General features: G+C 40.9%; 1 protein-coding gene across 1 annotated transcript; it reads left to right on the top strand.

Annotated features, from left to right (window-relative positions):
* The first annotated feature begins 983 nt into the window (after positions 1-983).
* Positions 984-14,078, top strand: LOC110058696 (collagen alpha-4(VI) chain-like). The gene is made up of 9 exons (XM_089283151.1): positions 984-1,110; positions 1,756-1,823; positions 3,082-3,497; positions 6,706-6,865; positions 8,236-8,663; positions 9,889-10,039; positions 12,326-12,502; positions 12,934-13,023; positions 13,637-14,078. Exons 2-8 carry the CDS (start codon positions 1,766-1,768, stop codon positions 12,996-12,998), a joined length of 1,455 nt encoding a protein of 484 aa, XP_089139277.1. The 5' UTR covers positions 984-1,110; positions 1,756-1,765; the 3' UTR covers positions 12,999-13,023; positions 13,637-14,078.
* Positions 14,079-15,546: the final 1,468 nt, after the last annotated feature.

The following is a 15,546-nucleotide window of genomic DNA, read 5'->3' as shown; positions in this document are numbered from 1 at the left end:
CCCATTGTCACGTGAAAATGATCGATGAACAGCGGGCGTCGTATGAGCATGACTTCGATACAACGTCGTGAATTTTGGAGGACATTTTCTCTAAACGTCATTGTTAAATGTGAGTTTAGTTGTTTTCTTTATCATCGCCTTTATTCCCTTGAAACAAACGTTTCGGAATACACTCACTCGCAAAAAAATGATTCACTTAAAAATTTATTTTAAAGTCGTCTTTATAGTAAAAATTTGTGAACTTGGAGTTCGATTTTCGTGCTCAACAGTAGCTTTTAACTTGAGTTTACAAACGCAAGAAAAAGTAGCTGGTCATTGCTCTTTCAGCCTATCAATCGTTCTGTTAAAATCTGTGTCATCAGGCCGGGAAAGTCACTGAAATCCTAGAACCTATTGTCATTGATAGACAGTTAAATATAATAGTCCAGTCTAATTAGACATTACTATCTTAACTTGAAGAGAATTTTAAAATGGGATAGTTAAGTATAAGCTGTGATCGACGGGAAATTGAAAACATCGACATCTGGTAGGGTTTTTCAAGCATATTTTCTCGATGTATTTTATCCTGTTTGCTGTTATCCAATTGATGTTTCGATTAAAACATATCAGTTGTGGGCCTGGCTGACCAAATCACCTATGTTTTAAGCTTTGGGTGTCTTTCGATTGGGTAGAGAAGGGAAAATATTCGCTAAGTAAAATGAGAAGCACACCCAAAAGAATGTAATCAGAAACTCCAGCAAGTCTAGGCAGGTGTAACTTAAACAGCACTCTTCCAATTTTGAGCTATCAATTCCATTTTGTATCGTGTAACATCTCACCTGTTTAGAGATGTTACTTGTGATATGCCTAGGCCTAAAGGAGATTAGACATCTAGTTGATGGTTTGGCAATCAGTATGACATTATTAACAAGAACGAAGGCTTTTATCTGATGCATCCGCTCACTCATAGAGGAAAAGAAAATGCTACCAATGCACTCGTAAGCCTTAATTATATGCGGCTTAAAAGGCGTAAATCAGTACAGTTCTCGCCATTCTTGACCTGCGGTTGCAGAGAGTATTATATCACTGGCAGTTCCCTGATCAATCACAAGCGTCAGGGCAAAGGGAAAGGTAGGAATATTGAACATTAAAGAAGATTATTTTTAATAAATCATGTAACGATTTAATCAATCTTTTGGACGTTTAAGTCGCTCACACATCCTCTTCGCGGCTGTGAGTGGAGCATAAGGCTAAGGTTTTGCTAACTACCGCTTCTTCAATGGGGAAGGCGGAATTTTCTTTTTGTGCTCTTTCACTGCAAAAAAAAAAGTGGCTTGGAAATAAGTCTTAGTTAGGCGGTATCAGATTTTTCGAAATGTGTTTTTGAATTTCCCATGCAAAACTCGAATGATATACACTTAAATCGTCAGCATTGCAAAAGAAAATTGCTCAAAGTTGCAGTAAAACCACCGATTGTCTTCAAACGTTAACAGACAAATCATTTCCAACCGAATTTGCGATATCTAGACGAACCATACGTCTGACCGCTCATAGTGTTATTTTGTGCATCTTCCAAACAAAGAGTTAAATTGCCAAGCTTGTCCAGCATTTAATGCGTTTTTATTTTGAATGTTTGCCAATTGGAAAATTATTTTTCCTAGTAAATATCATCATTCTTATTGTTATGCGTTTGGCTCATTGTAATAACAGTCGCACCATTGGGTAGAAAAGTTTCAACTGACACCCATTCGTTTATTCATACACAATTGTTTCCAGGTAAAACAAGATGAAATTCTTGTGTTTTGCGGTTCTTTGTCTTGGATCTTTAATGGTAAATGCTAGAGGTAAGCGATAGGAATAGGATTACTGGGAACTGGTGAAATGGGAGAAGAAGTAAATAGCCGAGTGATGAGCAGATGGACTTAAAGTCCTAAGGACCTTTGTCCAAGTCGTCCATTACGACGATAAACTGACGGAATTGGAAATTTTGTTCCGAGTTCAACTCCCGGCACACGCTACTGTAGTAGAGGTGCGGTGGCCTCATGGTTAGTGCGCTTGACTCTGGATTGAGCAATCCGGGTGCGAGCCCTGGCCAGGGAGATTAAGTTGTGTTCTTGGGAAAGACACTTGACTCTCACGGTGCCTCAGATGTATAAATGGCTACCGAAATATCTAATGATGGGGGTAACCCTGCAAAGAACCAGCTGCTAGCATCCCATCCAGGGGGAGTAGAAATATTCCTAGTCACTTCATTTTACAGAAACCGTGATAAGCTCCGGCCTGATGGGCCACTTAGCTCGTAGGCAGACTTTACTTTACATGCTACTCTGACATTACGGTTATTAAATTAGCCTCCAGCCATTTCCCTGGGCTAGGACAGCAATAAAATGCCGTCAATGATTTCAGACTTGTTAAAGCAGTGATTAACAAACATTCTGAGTTTTTTAGTCCTTAAATAGGATAAGCTTTTTGCCTCTTTTATGTCGTTGTGATTCCGGTGTGATCCTTAGATAGAGTTCTTTCAAATTGCCCATCAGTTCAATCTCTTAGGAAACGCCCAGCTACGTACGCCGAAAAATATCTGGGCTATTAATACAGAGCTAACTATCTAAGTTAATGCTAGATTTTTCCGTGTTTAATACACAAAAGAAATAAAAATGAACGATCTGCGCACGCTATTCATAGTTATCGTTTTCCTTTAAGCAGGGTGTCATTTGCGTGGTTTGTTCCTTAAGGGGAGTATTAGTTTTCGATAAATAACATCAAATAGGGTCAGGTTACAAGACCTTTTTTGACACACACCTACTCTATAAATTTGGCATGACTATTCCGCGGCGGGAATATGTCGACTTTGTTAAGTCTTACAGTTAAATGACGCACTTGTTAGGTATGCCGGAGTTTATGGCTCACTGTGTCTTATCTTTCGTCCTACAGTATCTTTTCACAAAACTGGAGCAAAAAAGCCAACCAGTTTAGTGTGTAGACAAATTGTAATAGTAGTAAAAATACTTAAGATTTTATTTTCTGAACGTAACACTTTTAAAACAAACAACAATTCTTCTAAACTTTAGCTGATTGTGGCACGTTTTCTTATTCTTTCAGACACTTCCAAATGCAAACTTGATCTTGGTTTGTTAGTTGACACGACAAAAAGTATCACGAACGCAAACCTTCCAAAACTGAAGGACTCGCTGGTGAGTTTAGTGAACCAGTTTAACGTTTCAACCGACGGAACCCACGTATCGCTTGAAACGTTCGAAAAGAAAAGCACGCTTCACAACAAGTTCAACGACGACCTTTATCACAGCAACAAAGCCATCGATGATTTGATAACCTACAATATTACCAAGCTGGACCAACCTACCCGCCTTGACAAAGCATTGAAGATGGCCAGGGAGTTCATGTTCAGAGATGAAAGTGGACAAAGGGCTGGAGTTCGGAGTGCCATGGTTTTGTACACCGATGGAAGATCACACCGTGATACGGAGGATTTTATCCTGGATGTTGAAGCCATCAAGGTTAGGCAATGAGGGAGCAGAATTCTACTTGCACGCTCATGTGAATGCTGCAATCTGATTGACTGAGCTACCGTCCACTATCAGCCATGTTCACCACTAAATTTTCCTTTGTCATCAAGGTTTATGTAGTGCCCACGACTGGAGGTCGTCTGTAAAAGGGCGAGGTTCTTTCGTTTTGTCGAAGTTTTGAGGAACATTCAGAAATATTACAAGATAAATGCAATCTCTGAGAAGACTGAAAGAAGGACATTTAGGGTTACGAGACTTTCAAAACTCCAAATTGTTAAAAAAAAAAAAAAAAAGTGGTAAGAGCGCTTGCACAGCTGCAGGTTTCAAATGGCAATTCAGACGTACGATTTTTCTAAGGCTACATGGAGAAATAACTGGAAGTCGTTATTTGAAGGAAATTAGTCCCATAAAAAGGCGTACGAAATTTTTAAGCGTACAGTACAGAAGAAATTTTTTTAGTAGCTTTTAAGTACTTTATGCACCGACCTCGTCCTGAGGCACTGCTTGAGATACAGTGACGGCTTGATGGAATTTGTGAAATTTTCTCGTCGGTGTATCTGTAAAACCGGTAGGGTGCAGTAACACATTCATTTTCACAGATCTGTCGCTTCAATCTAATTCGCGTTCCGTAGACGCAAATTTACTTTGGGTACATTCCAACGAAACGTCCCAAATTTTTGTCAGATATTTGACCGAAATAAGATAAAATAATTTCCGAAAATTAGACGTACGAAATTTTAACGTAAAAATTGTTTGCAAGTGATGTAGTCTATAATGAAATGAGTGCTGGATTAGGATTAGGCCTTCCTGAGATTAATTTCCCCATGCATGGTGTTTTTCCCGAGAATTGCACAAAACCGATGGCAGTTATAACATTGGCCTGAGTGAGTTCGAAGTCTAAATTTTCCACGCTGCCACTCAATGTCGTCTTCTCCGAGTCATTTTCATCATGTTTAATTTCTTCAGCAACTATGGTGGTAAACTGGGTGATATTTCACGTTCAGCTCTTTAATTTTAGTTTTCAGAACAGAAGAAACATGATCAAGTCCAGTGCCTTGCTACTTTCGGAAATGTTTTGATTGAAGGACGAGAACAAACAATTATTCGATCAGTGCGCGAATTCGGAGTCGCGTTCTGTGAGGTCTGTTTTCATGCTAAACCGTGACCAGAACCCGAATTTGATTGAAAAAATCTTGCAATCTCATTTACTGGCCAGAAAATCAGGTGATTGGGGAACGAGAAAAATGCGCGTTATATATCTTGGCCAGGACTAAGTTGAGATAGGCGCCTTTCTACTTGTCGTTGTGTGTTGTGTGCAAAATAGAGCTTTTGCTCAAATTTAAAAGTCAGGCTAAGAGTTATGAGTCGATACCTATCTGAAAAAACGATGCAACATTTCATGCTGTATCGACGGAGCAACATAGCGTAGCATCCTTAAGCTCGTGCTGAGCAACGTCTAGAATTTAATACGATTGTGTAAAATTTACCATGATACACGAGAATTCAAACAACAAACAGAACAAAACATGAGGTATTTATAAAGATAAACATCGCGATCAAGAGACAAAGCGCTCGATCAAATTCGTATGATCGGGTAACCAAATGGTGACGAGTGAAAGTAGGAAGTAATTTAACGCGCGTTTTCTCCAAATTCTTATAATATCCAGAGTCTTTAGGCGAGAGAAATTATTAAAATTTTGACAAAACGCAAGTGATATTATTTCCTAACTTCAAGAGTATACAATTTAAAGTCTGCATACGAGCCAAGTGGCCCATCAGACCGGAGCTTATCCCAGCCTCCGTAGCATGAAGCGACTAAGAGTATTTCTACTCCCTCCTGGGTGGGATGTTAGTCCACCGCAGGGTTACCCCCAGCATAAAAATTCTCCGATACCCATTTCTACACCTGGGTGGAGAGAGGCGCTGTGAGAGTAAATTGTCTTGCCTACGAACATAATACCATGTCCCTGGCCTAGGCTCGAGCCCGGATCGCTCGATCCCGAGACGAGCGCACTACCCATGAGGCCACCGCGCCAAATTACTTTTACAATCGTGTGTTTTTGACTTTTTTATTGTATCGAGAAATTTGACGCCAAACGTTGCCATGGAAATTTTGTTATTTCACATGTGAAATTACAAATCGAGGCTGAAACTTCGCGACAAAATTAAGGAATAATTTGTCACCCACGATATTAACGCAAGAACTGAGTCAACGTGGCCTTTGAGTCAGACTCACAACAGCCATCGTTGTATACTCAAGTAGAGTCCACCCAGGTACATACGTAAAGTAGACTGAACCGCCATGCTGTTACGTCATGCTATTCTTTCGAGCATTTCTAAAAGTGACATTGTGCTGGACTAGGACTGTTACCGTCGTTACCATCGGATACCGAGGAATTTTAAATCCGGGGGGGGGGGACTTGCATATAAAAGGACAGGGGTGCTCGTCATTCCTAGAAGGGGTTAAAAAAGCCGTTTTGGTGCCTCTTTGGGTGTTAAGCCTCAAAAGCTCCACAGTGGAATCTTTTGGGGTACCCTTTAGGGTATTGAGATGGAAAAAACTTTGACGAGATAATTTGTTGCTTTAGAATAGAGTCCTAAAGTGTGACGTCACAAAAAAATAAATTTGAGAAATTATGGGATTTGGCGCCATTTTCGAATAGAGCGTCCTTTAAAAAGGGTCTTTACCAAAAATTACCTCTTAATTGTAATTCCCAGCCGAAATATAAAGGATGAAAATTTGGTACTGCCCCATATATACCTCTCTAATTTTGAGTCGGTTGTAAACTGAAGGAACTCAAACAAATTTTAAAGGGTTGGTATGGGATGCTATCAAACTTTGATCCCTTATATCTCTATCGGGAATTGCAATTCTGAGCTAATTTTTGGGATGAGGGCATCTTTTAGGATCCTCTATAAGAATATGACACCATATCCCATAATTTCAAAAATTTCATTTTTGTGACGTCATCACTTTAGGACTCTATTGGTGCCTCTTGGGTGCGAAAAACATTTTAAGCCACGCCCACAAAACAGGATCTTGATACCTCTTGAGGGTTCTTTTAAAAATTTCCGACGAGCACACCAGTCCTTTTTATATCGGAGTTCCCCCCCAGCCCCCTTCCCCTCCCCCCGAATTTAAATATCTAATACCGGTGTTAGTTTTACAGCAGTTGTTTGGTTTCATTTTAATTTGCAGTTCAGAGGTGTCCGCATTGTCGTCGTTGGCATCGGTCCAGACGCCGAGAAACACAGGTTCCGCCGTGTGTTAGCGATGATCGGCGGGGAAAATCTGTTTTTTGTAGACGACTATGCTAACCTTGACGATGCAACCCAAGACATTGTCAAGTTAATCTGTCGTAAGTACAAGCTGGTATGGATCTGGAAATCGTAAAGGTTGTTGTTTTTTGTATGAATTTTTTTAATCACATATCTACCATTCTGACACGAACACGTACAAACTCCATCCCACACAGTGTTCCTTTGACCAGCGGTAGACTGAAGGCTTCGACAACAATATTATAGAAGGGTTCTGATACGATGGCATATAATTCTGAAAGGTTCTTAAGACCTAACCTAAACTACAGTCTTGAAGGAAGGCTGATCCTGGTCTTCACGTGGTCCTGAATCTGACAAAAAATGTCTGAATCATTGATCGAAGACAAAGAGGAAACAAACCCTCAGCAAACGTCTTGAATAACAAAATTAGAATAACAACCGAAATTAACAGCCACGCGGCAGAAGGAATCGCGGAAAAAAAACCGCGAATCACCGTCAACGGAACACTTTTGTCGAATTCTCCAGCCTTTTCATCGTGGACAAGTACAGCCATACATTAAATCTAGGTATTCTTCTTTGGGGGTGGGGTGTGCTAGGATATCATGAGGGGCCGAAGGAAGACAAGCATTTAGACTTCTGTATGCTAGTCTGGTTCTGGTTTGTTCTGGGGACGAACATTTTTCTTATCATCCTATTTTTGCGCAAGAGTTTTAATTTGTATCCGCGAAATGTTGGAGCAACATGACAGAATGCTTGAGAGTAACAAGCCCTTCATGGAATTTCTCGCTTCCCATCAAGGGACAGCATTTTAACTCCTAACCGCCTCGTGGATGTAAACTTACGGGGTCTCATGCCAATACTTACTTACTTAATACTTACTTAGGCCGTTCACTCTCACTGGAGCATAGGCCATCGACGACTCTCCTAGGAGTGATAAGAGGTGTCAGCCTTACAGCTTCCTTTCGGCTTCCACTGCACTGCGTCATAATCCTTCCATCTGGAGGCCCTTCCTCTCCCAGATCTAGCTAATTTTTGAAGTGTCGTTAATGTTTCGGTATCTTGATTATTTTACTAGATAGGTTTGTTGGCCCTAAGCAAACACATTAACCTCTGGGTGAGGGATTTAACTATGACTATTTATCCTCATGCGCAGCGCGGTGGCCTCATGGTTGGTGCGCTCGTCTCCGGATCGAGCGGTCCGGGTTCGAGTCCTGGCTGAAGACTTTCAGTTGTTTTCTTCGGCAAGACACTTAACCCTCACAGTGCTTCATGTAGAAATGAGTACCGGCGAATTTAATGCTGGGGGTAACCCTGAGATCAAGGACTAGCATCTCATCCAGAGGGGAGTAGAAATACTCCTAGTCGCTTCATGCTACAGAAACCGAGATAAGCTCCGGCCTGGTGGGCCACTTGGCTCGTATATGCTGACTTTACCCATTTATCCTCACAGCCCCGAGTCCTTGTGAAACCAGTAAAGGGATGGACGTGGCGTTTGTGGTAGACAGGACCAGAAGCGTCGGGGTGGTGAACTTCATGCTGCTAAAGGGCTTCCTTCTGCAACTCATTGGCGCGATGCACATCAGCCCAGATACAACTCACGCAGGCGTAATCGCATTTAGCAGGAAACCAACTCTTCTAAGCACGCTTGCGGACACGAACAAACACAGCAACAAAGCTTTTCATGATCATATTCTTAGTATACCGGTCATTCTTGGTAGACGTACCTTCACTGACAAAGCACTGAGGCTCGCCGCACAGAGGTTCTTTACGGAGAAGGAGGGGGACCGGCCGAAGTTTCCAAATGTTCTAATTCTTTTCACGGATGGAAGGACCAATGTTGACTCCAGACCATTCAACCAGATAATCCCTCTGCTAAAGGTTAGGTTCAAACTTAGCGTAGTGTTGCTCTTTTGCCCTGATTGCTGGTTATCATCACCAAGCAACAAAAAAGTAAACAGCATTAACCAAAAGCTCTCAAGAATTTATAGACGATTAATAGATAATCTAACTGCCCGAATCTATGGTTTGTGTTGCCCAGAGGCGAACAAAAAAGGGGGCTTAAATTCATTAAATTAAAAACCAAGAATCTCTCAGTCATCGACGGACAGAGACAACTGAAGATAAAACAGAGCCAACTGAACTAGCTTTCATGCACAGTTATCATACAGTTACAGTTATAACATAGTTATCTAGCTTACAGTTACCTCCTCATTGTTGGTTTACATTACTCGTGCATGTTCGCTGCTGCATGCACTCGCAAGTTTCAACTGGGATTGAAATTCGTTATGTTATCGTGCTGCAAAATTCCAGCTTCCTTACCGTTTGATATTCTTCATCTTATCATCCCATTACCCCTTTCCACATTTTTTAAACTTACAAAACGTTGAATTCCTACCGTTACTATTAGGACAGTCTGGAACCTTGTCTGAAAAAAAACCTACAATAATTTAAAGCAGGTAGCTTCACGTGAACACCGTCTGTCCTTAAAAGCTACAGTTAATAAGACATCAGATTCTTCAGCGTAGAAAGCTCACAGATTAAAACTACAAAAAACGAATGTTATCAAGTATTATACAAGCAGAGTTGTGTGAGAAGCCCGGAGAGGAACTCCCAGAGACATTGGGCGGGGGTGTGCGGCCCGTTTCTCAAAACTCTTACCCTATTTAAGACCAAAATCTGCAACAAGTTTTCCCTACCTTATTTATGACCTGACCAAAAATTTGTACCCTATTTAAGACCTGACCCTTATATCAATGCCCTGTTTCAGACCTGCAATGATAATATACTTTTATTAGGTAGAGTAGCTTCTTCTAAAAAGCATACTCAATATAAGACTAGAGTACAAAAACCATACTCTATTTGAGATCACAATGGCCAAAGTCGAAATCCTACTTCTGACCAAAACGGCTAAAAAAACATACCTTTTGGGGCCACACATACCTGTAAAGTACAAGGGAGTAAGGGAGTACCCCGACCCGGGTGGTGACTCCCCCCCCCCCCCCCAGCCTAATGCTTCTAAATAGTTTACTTTATTGGTGTTTTCAAACACAGAAAGGTTCCAATAATCACTCACTTCTTTATATTATCTCTTTTCCGTCCAAAGGCCAAAAAGGTTCGCATTATTGCTATTGGAGTTGGCGACTATGAGAATTTCCAAGGACAGTTGGAAGAAATCGCAGGAAAAAATGTTTACAATACAAGCAACTTTGAAGACCTGTCGAATTTGTTCCTTGACATTCTGACTGAAACATGCAGTGAGTATACTCAGTGATTTGTTTTTAAAGGAGCTTAACAAATTGCCGCCAGCATTTTGTGCGTTTGTATTCTAATTGTAATTCACGTCAGAGCATTGTCAGAGCAGTTGTGAATCCACGAGGCGTAGCCTCGTGAATCCACAGATTACCGTGATGATGACGAAATGGTCCCTCGGGGAGACCCCTAAGAGGTACCAAGATCCTGTTTTGTGAGCGTGGCTTTAATTTTTTTTTTTTTTTTTTTTTTTTCACCCCTATGAAGAAGTACCAATTCTAAACAACACATTATCACCTGTCATATTTCCTTCTGCTCGCTACCCTAAAAGGTATCGCGAAAGCTCCCGCTCGCACCCTTTTGAGGATGTGTAGGAGTCTTCCCCCCCTCGGAATTTACCATCGATAAGAGGATGACCGCATACAAAGTTGGCATGTATTTGTTTTTACAATAACAAAAGCCAAAACGATTGAGGGTAGTTGACTCCCGACTAGAGAATAGAACACGTTCAGTGTAATTGGGTACAACAGTAGTTCGCATTACTGAACAGTAATCAACTTACAAACCACAGAATTGTTTGGGACTCTGGTCAGTGCTTAACCTGCAACAACAATTTTTTTAACAATTGACCCAGCAAGGCTGGTACCCGGGGGGGACTCTCGCGTAGTGGCACAAATCAAAGATTCTGGTCTCACTTAGGGTGTTGCTGATGAAACGCCACTAGTTTTAGCTGTCGAAGTGTTTTTTGAGGGTGCACTCGAAGAAAGTGTAATAATAAACATAAGATAGATGCTTTCATTTCCGTTTTTAGGCTTGATTTCCGCCGGTCTCTCGAGTCCAAATATTGCTCAAATTTTCCGACGAGCATCACCGACCTTTTCATATGGAAATCTCGTCCCCCTCGGGGCAGGGGGGGCTGGTACATCAACTTAGCGCGAACGCTTCTCAACAGCTGCTGACAACTACGGAACCTTAGTGCAAGCGACTTATTCAGCACTTAACAAAATCGACGGACGAAACTCAAACAGATAGACATAATTTGAAAAGCAATAGAAGGAACGAAGCTTACTAGAACTGGCCAATAATTGTTGACGGTGGCTTTCTATACACGAGTCTTACCGCCAATGCCATCACGGCGTAACTAACCAATAAGTTTCAAGGGGCCAGACTAACACAACACCATCGAGTGACGCTTTTCAGGCTTGACTCTGAATATGACACATATCCTGAGAAATTTTCTAAACATCAGTCACCAACAACAGCTCTTAACAGAACTAACTTCACGTACAAGATTGCTCACGAGACGAGACAATTGACGAGACGAAGAAAACTCAAGAGACGAACAACTGATCCTCTTGGGTTTAAACCATTTACTAAGAATCGACTGACGCAAAGGTATAAGTGCGAGAGAACCTGAATTTCTTCTAGCCAAAATAAGCTGAAATAATTCCAAAACTCACGAAGCTTTGCGCAATAGCCCTAAACTACAATGCAGAAACGGAAATTCTGCAACTGGACTTTATAACTTGAGAAAATGTTTGAAAACTCGGTGGATCATGAACCATCTCAGTCCACCAGCATCAAAACAGTAACTTTGAACATAGTCAAACTGTGACAAATTAACAATTATTCCACGAGCGCGCGTTGGATATGAGATGGTGGATAGCCAGCGAGGCACGTAGAGCCGAGTTCGCTATAATTATCTCATATCCAACATGTCAAGCGCGAGTGGAATAATTGTTTTGTTAAAAAACGCCTCCCAAAATATAGAAAGCTTGACTAAAATAAAATTAAAAACGCCCCAAGAAATCACGCATACGCTTACTATATTTTTAGAGTATGGTATAATGGCTTATAACTATGATGGCTAAGCCAATGAAAAATCTCGAATTGCAATATATCCAATGATTCAGTTTTTAATAACACCTCTTCTACCCCCTGGCTTTCCAAACTGAATTAAGAGTCATGTTAAACGATTCTGGGGATTTTTGTCCCTAAAGAACGCCCGTTAAGATGCAGTTTATCTTGATATATTTATATCGGGAACTGACAACGACATCTAGATCCGCACGTGATGGCATGAACTATGTTTATGTACTCTTCTTATCGATATGAATTTGCCAATGTGTGAACAAGAAATTTTAGTGCAAATGTTCACCAGAATCGGTTTTGCCTCGAGATAATCGAATAAACGGAAGGTCAACCTCTTATAATATTATAGGGTGATTATCTACCATAAAGTTTTATCCGGCCCCGTTAAACCCAAAATATATTGTTCACCGTGTTTACAGGTGTGGATGGTGAATTCTCTCGCTGGGGTTTCTGGTCCGACTGCAGCCTGACTTGTGGTGGCGGAGTCCAAACAAGAACCAGAACCTGTACTAACCCTCCTCCCCAGGGGTACGGAGAAGACTGTGATGGCCCCCTGCAGGAGACCAGGGCTTGTAATGACAAGCCCTGTCCAGGAAGTAAGAATTCGACTTAGTTATGTATTGTTCGGAGCCTTGGTCTTTCAATAGCGAGTAGTGAAACCTACGGTCCTCAAACTTAGATAGACTGACAAGGCTTGCCTAGCTAACGTTACCACCAACTTGAAAAGCGTCATTAACTACTACTGATAAAAGTATTGTTTCCATCAAAAAATACCGATCCTAAAGAAACTAATTGAATTTGGCCCAGTTTTTAAATTAGTGAAAGAGAATATTTATTTCTCTTTGTAATGCACTTTACACCCATTCAGTTATTTCACAATAAAGTAAAAAGTGATCGTTTTTAACAGTGCTAGAATTAAATGAAGCAAGCCTTGGGTTACATCAAGCCTAGTTGTAACGGGCACATTTTCTTCGGTTTACTCTGCGTAATTATTGCATTTTATCTATTGTCACTAAAACATTTTTAGATGACGAGGGTTGGACTTTCAAGCACAGTTATCTGGGGAGAAACGTAGCGAAAGGAAACAAATAGAGATACTATGTGCCACTCCTTACGAGTAAGTAACTAGAAGTATAATAACAACGTAATTGTATTAAACCCCGTGCAAACAAGCGCTCAGGTTATGTTTTGGTACGTCGTACCCAGGATCTAGGATTTTTCAAAAGTGGGGGAGGAGTGGCTGGTACCTTGGGGCTGCAAAATCAATGGAGGCATGCTCCCAAAATGTCGCAATTTGAGAATTGGAACCTAATTTGAAAACCGTTTCACAAAGCCACAAAGTAGAAATTGCAACGGGATACCTGTCCAGAGAGTTTGTATTTATTTCTGCCATAATATTTACAACATTTTTCTAATTTTTTTATGTTTTGCTTCTCCAAAACGGGGGTGGCTAGCCACCCAATTCTCCCCCATCCCCACCCCCTTCCCGTCTAAATCAGGTCCTGACGCACTAGTTTTTTTACATGATATAATCCCAACTCACTCTTCAGGTGCAACCGATGGAAACTCGATCATTTCATTAATATTGGTAAAAGTTAGAGTAAAATACTAGAGGAGCATCCATTCAAATTTATTACAAAATTTTACTGGAGCTGAGCTCTCCTAACTGCTTTCATGGCCTAAGGATTTCTTGCTAGAGTTAATCATTCAGTTTTTTCCTAATCTGATAGGTTGATGCTGCTGCAGTAAACGCAATGGGTTTGGAGCCGTGCAAACATAGAGCAAGGGACAAACATGCATAAGGTGTTAAAGGAGCTTGGTCACGGTGTTTTGAGTTATTTTGGCCACGTACAAAATTACCTTTAAATTAAAGGAAACCTGAAAATAATAGTTTACCAAGTTAAGATAGAAAAGCATCAAAGAGATACTTGTTAACCATAAATGAAGAAGAAGGGTGGTTTAGGATGGTGAAGATTAACACGGATTACAAACGACGAACTTGAGAAATCTAGCCTAAACTTTTCGAGATGTGCAAACCGTGACGTAGCTCTGTTAAGCTAAGGGTGCCGGATACAAGTTGTATACAGTCCTTCAGTTTGCGTAGAAATTTAAATTGCTCCTGTAATACTAGCCTCTTCCTGTGGTGTAATTAATAAAAATGTGGGAATAAAAGGCATCAGTGTATATTTGTTTGTTTATTTGGGGGAGAGGGCAAGCTTGTATTACTGCTTGGGAACGAGAGAGAATGTCCCGGAGAACTAACTAATGGAGTGAGAGATCCGTACAAATAGTTCATCAATTCCAGTGTAAAGCTTCTGTGTGACTAATGTCTACGGTCTGATGGTCCAATAGTTGCCTAACAGTGTCCAATAGTTGGAAATGTGATGTTCTTGAAACTTGCAAATTTGCCCTCGAAGCTCCCCTCTGGGGCAAATACTTGTTTCAAGAACATCAAATTTCCACTGGGCAACTATCAGCTGATAGTTCGCCGACAGAAACACTCTATTGTTTAAATGATATCTTTATAGCTTTATCGACGGGCACGTGGAAACGTTCACAAACAGAGCGGATATCAGTTAAACTGCTAAACTTGGAACTTTCCAAGACGAAGGGAGTAAAATAAAGGGAGGAAAACGCACAAATTTAGTGATCTTATCGAAGGGAGTAAGCCCGGCGAGAAAAATTTAGATTGTCCTTCATACTATACAACAGTTAAAGACACTAAAGAGAATGGAGTATCCTTTGAGACTCTCATACAATCAATAAAGATTAATGTGAACTATTAAAATTCTTTTGGGGTGCAATCAGTTGTACGGTGCATTTTCGAGATTATCGCGCTTTGAAGAAGTGACGACATACTCAATGGATGTGCAAAATGTAATGAACAACAATTCGCCGAAAGTGGATGGGTCTTTCTCCCAGTCCTTGTAGCTCTGTTGGAAGAATATTGGTTCAGGCCGTGGGTATATCGAGTTCTGGGTACACTTGGGAGTTTGGCAAATTGCCGGTGATTTTGTGCACTGTTTGTTGGAAGACAATAATTTAATTTAATTACTGACGTTAATATATTTCATTCACGTATTCAGAGCGTATTCAGAATTGAGTTATCTTATCTTATCAATTCTTTTGGGGTGCAGTCAGTTGTACGGTGCATTTTCGAGATTGTCGTGCTTTGAAGAAGTGACGATATACTCAATGGATGTGCAAAATGTAATGAACAACAATTCGCCGAGAGTGGATGGGTCTTTCTCCCAGTCATTGTAGCTCCGTTGGAAGAATATTGGTTCAGGCCGTGGGTATATCGAGTTCTGGGTACACTTGGGAGTTTGGCAAATTGCCGGTGATTTTGTGCACTGTTTGTTGGAAGAAAATGATTTAATTTAATTACTGACGTTAATATATTTCACTCACGTATTCAGAACTGAGTTATCTTATCGGTTCCTACGCTTCCCGGGCGGGGGGTGCTCCGAGAAAAATTGAGTGTGGGGTTGTGCGGCCCGAGTCCCAAAACCTTTACTATATTTCTGACCAAAATCTGCAATTTTCCCGTCCCTATTTATGACCTGACACTAAATCAATACCCTGTTTCAGACCTGCCTTATACTTAGTTCCCTTGTTCAGACTGATGTTAAAGGCATCG

This window comes from Orbicella faveolata, unplaced genomic scaffold (genome assembly GCF_042242905.1).
Source record: "Orbicella faveolata isolate gen_17 unplaced genomic scaffold, um_ofav_v1 contig_12, whole genome shotgun sequence".
Taxonomy (NCBI): Eukaryota; Metazoa; Cnidaria; class Anthozoa; order Scleractinia; family Merulinidae; genus Orbicella; species Orbicella faveolata.
The sequence above is the reverse complement of the archived record's forward strand: the minus strand, read 5'-3'. Positions and strand labels throughout refer to the sequence as shown.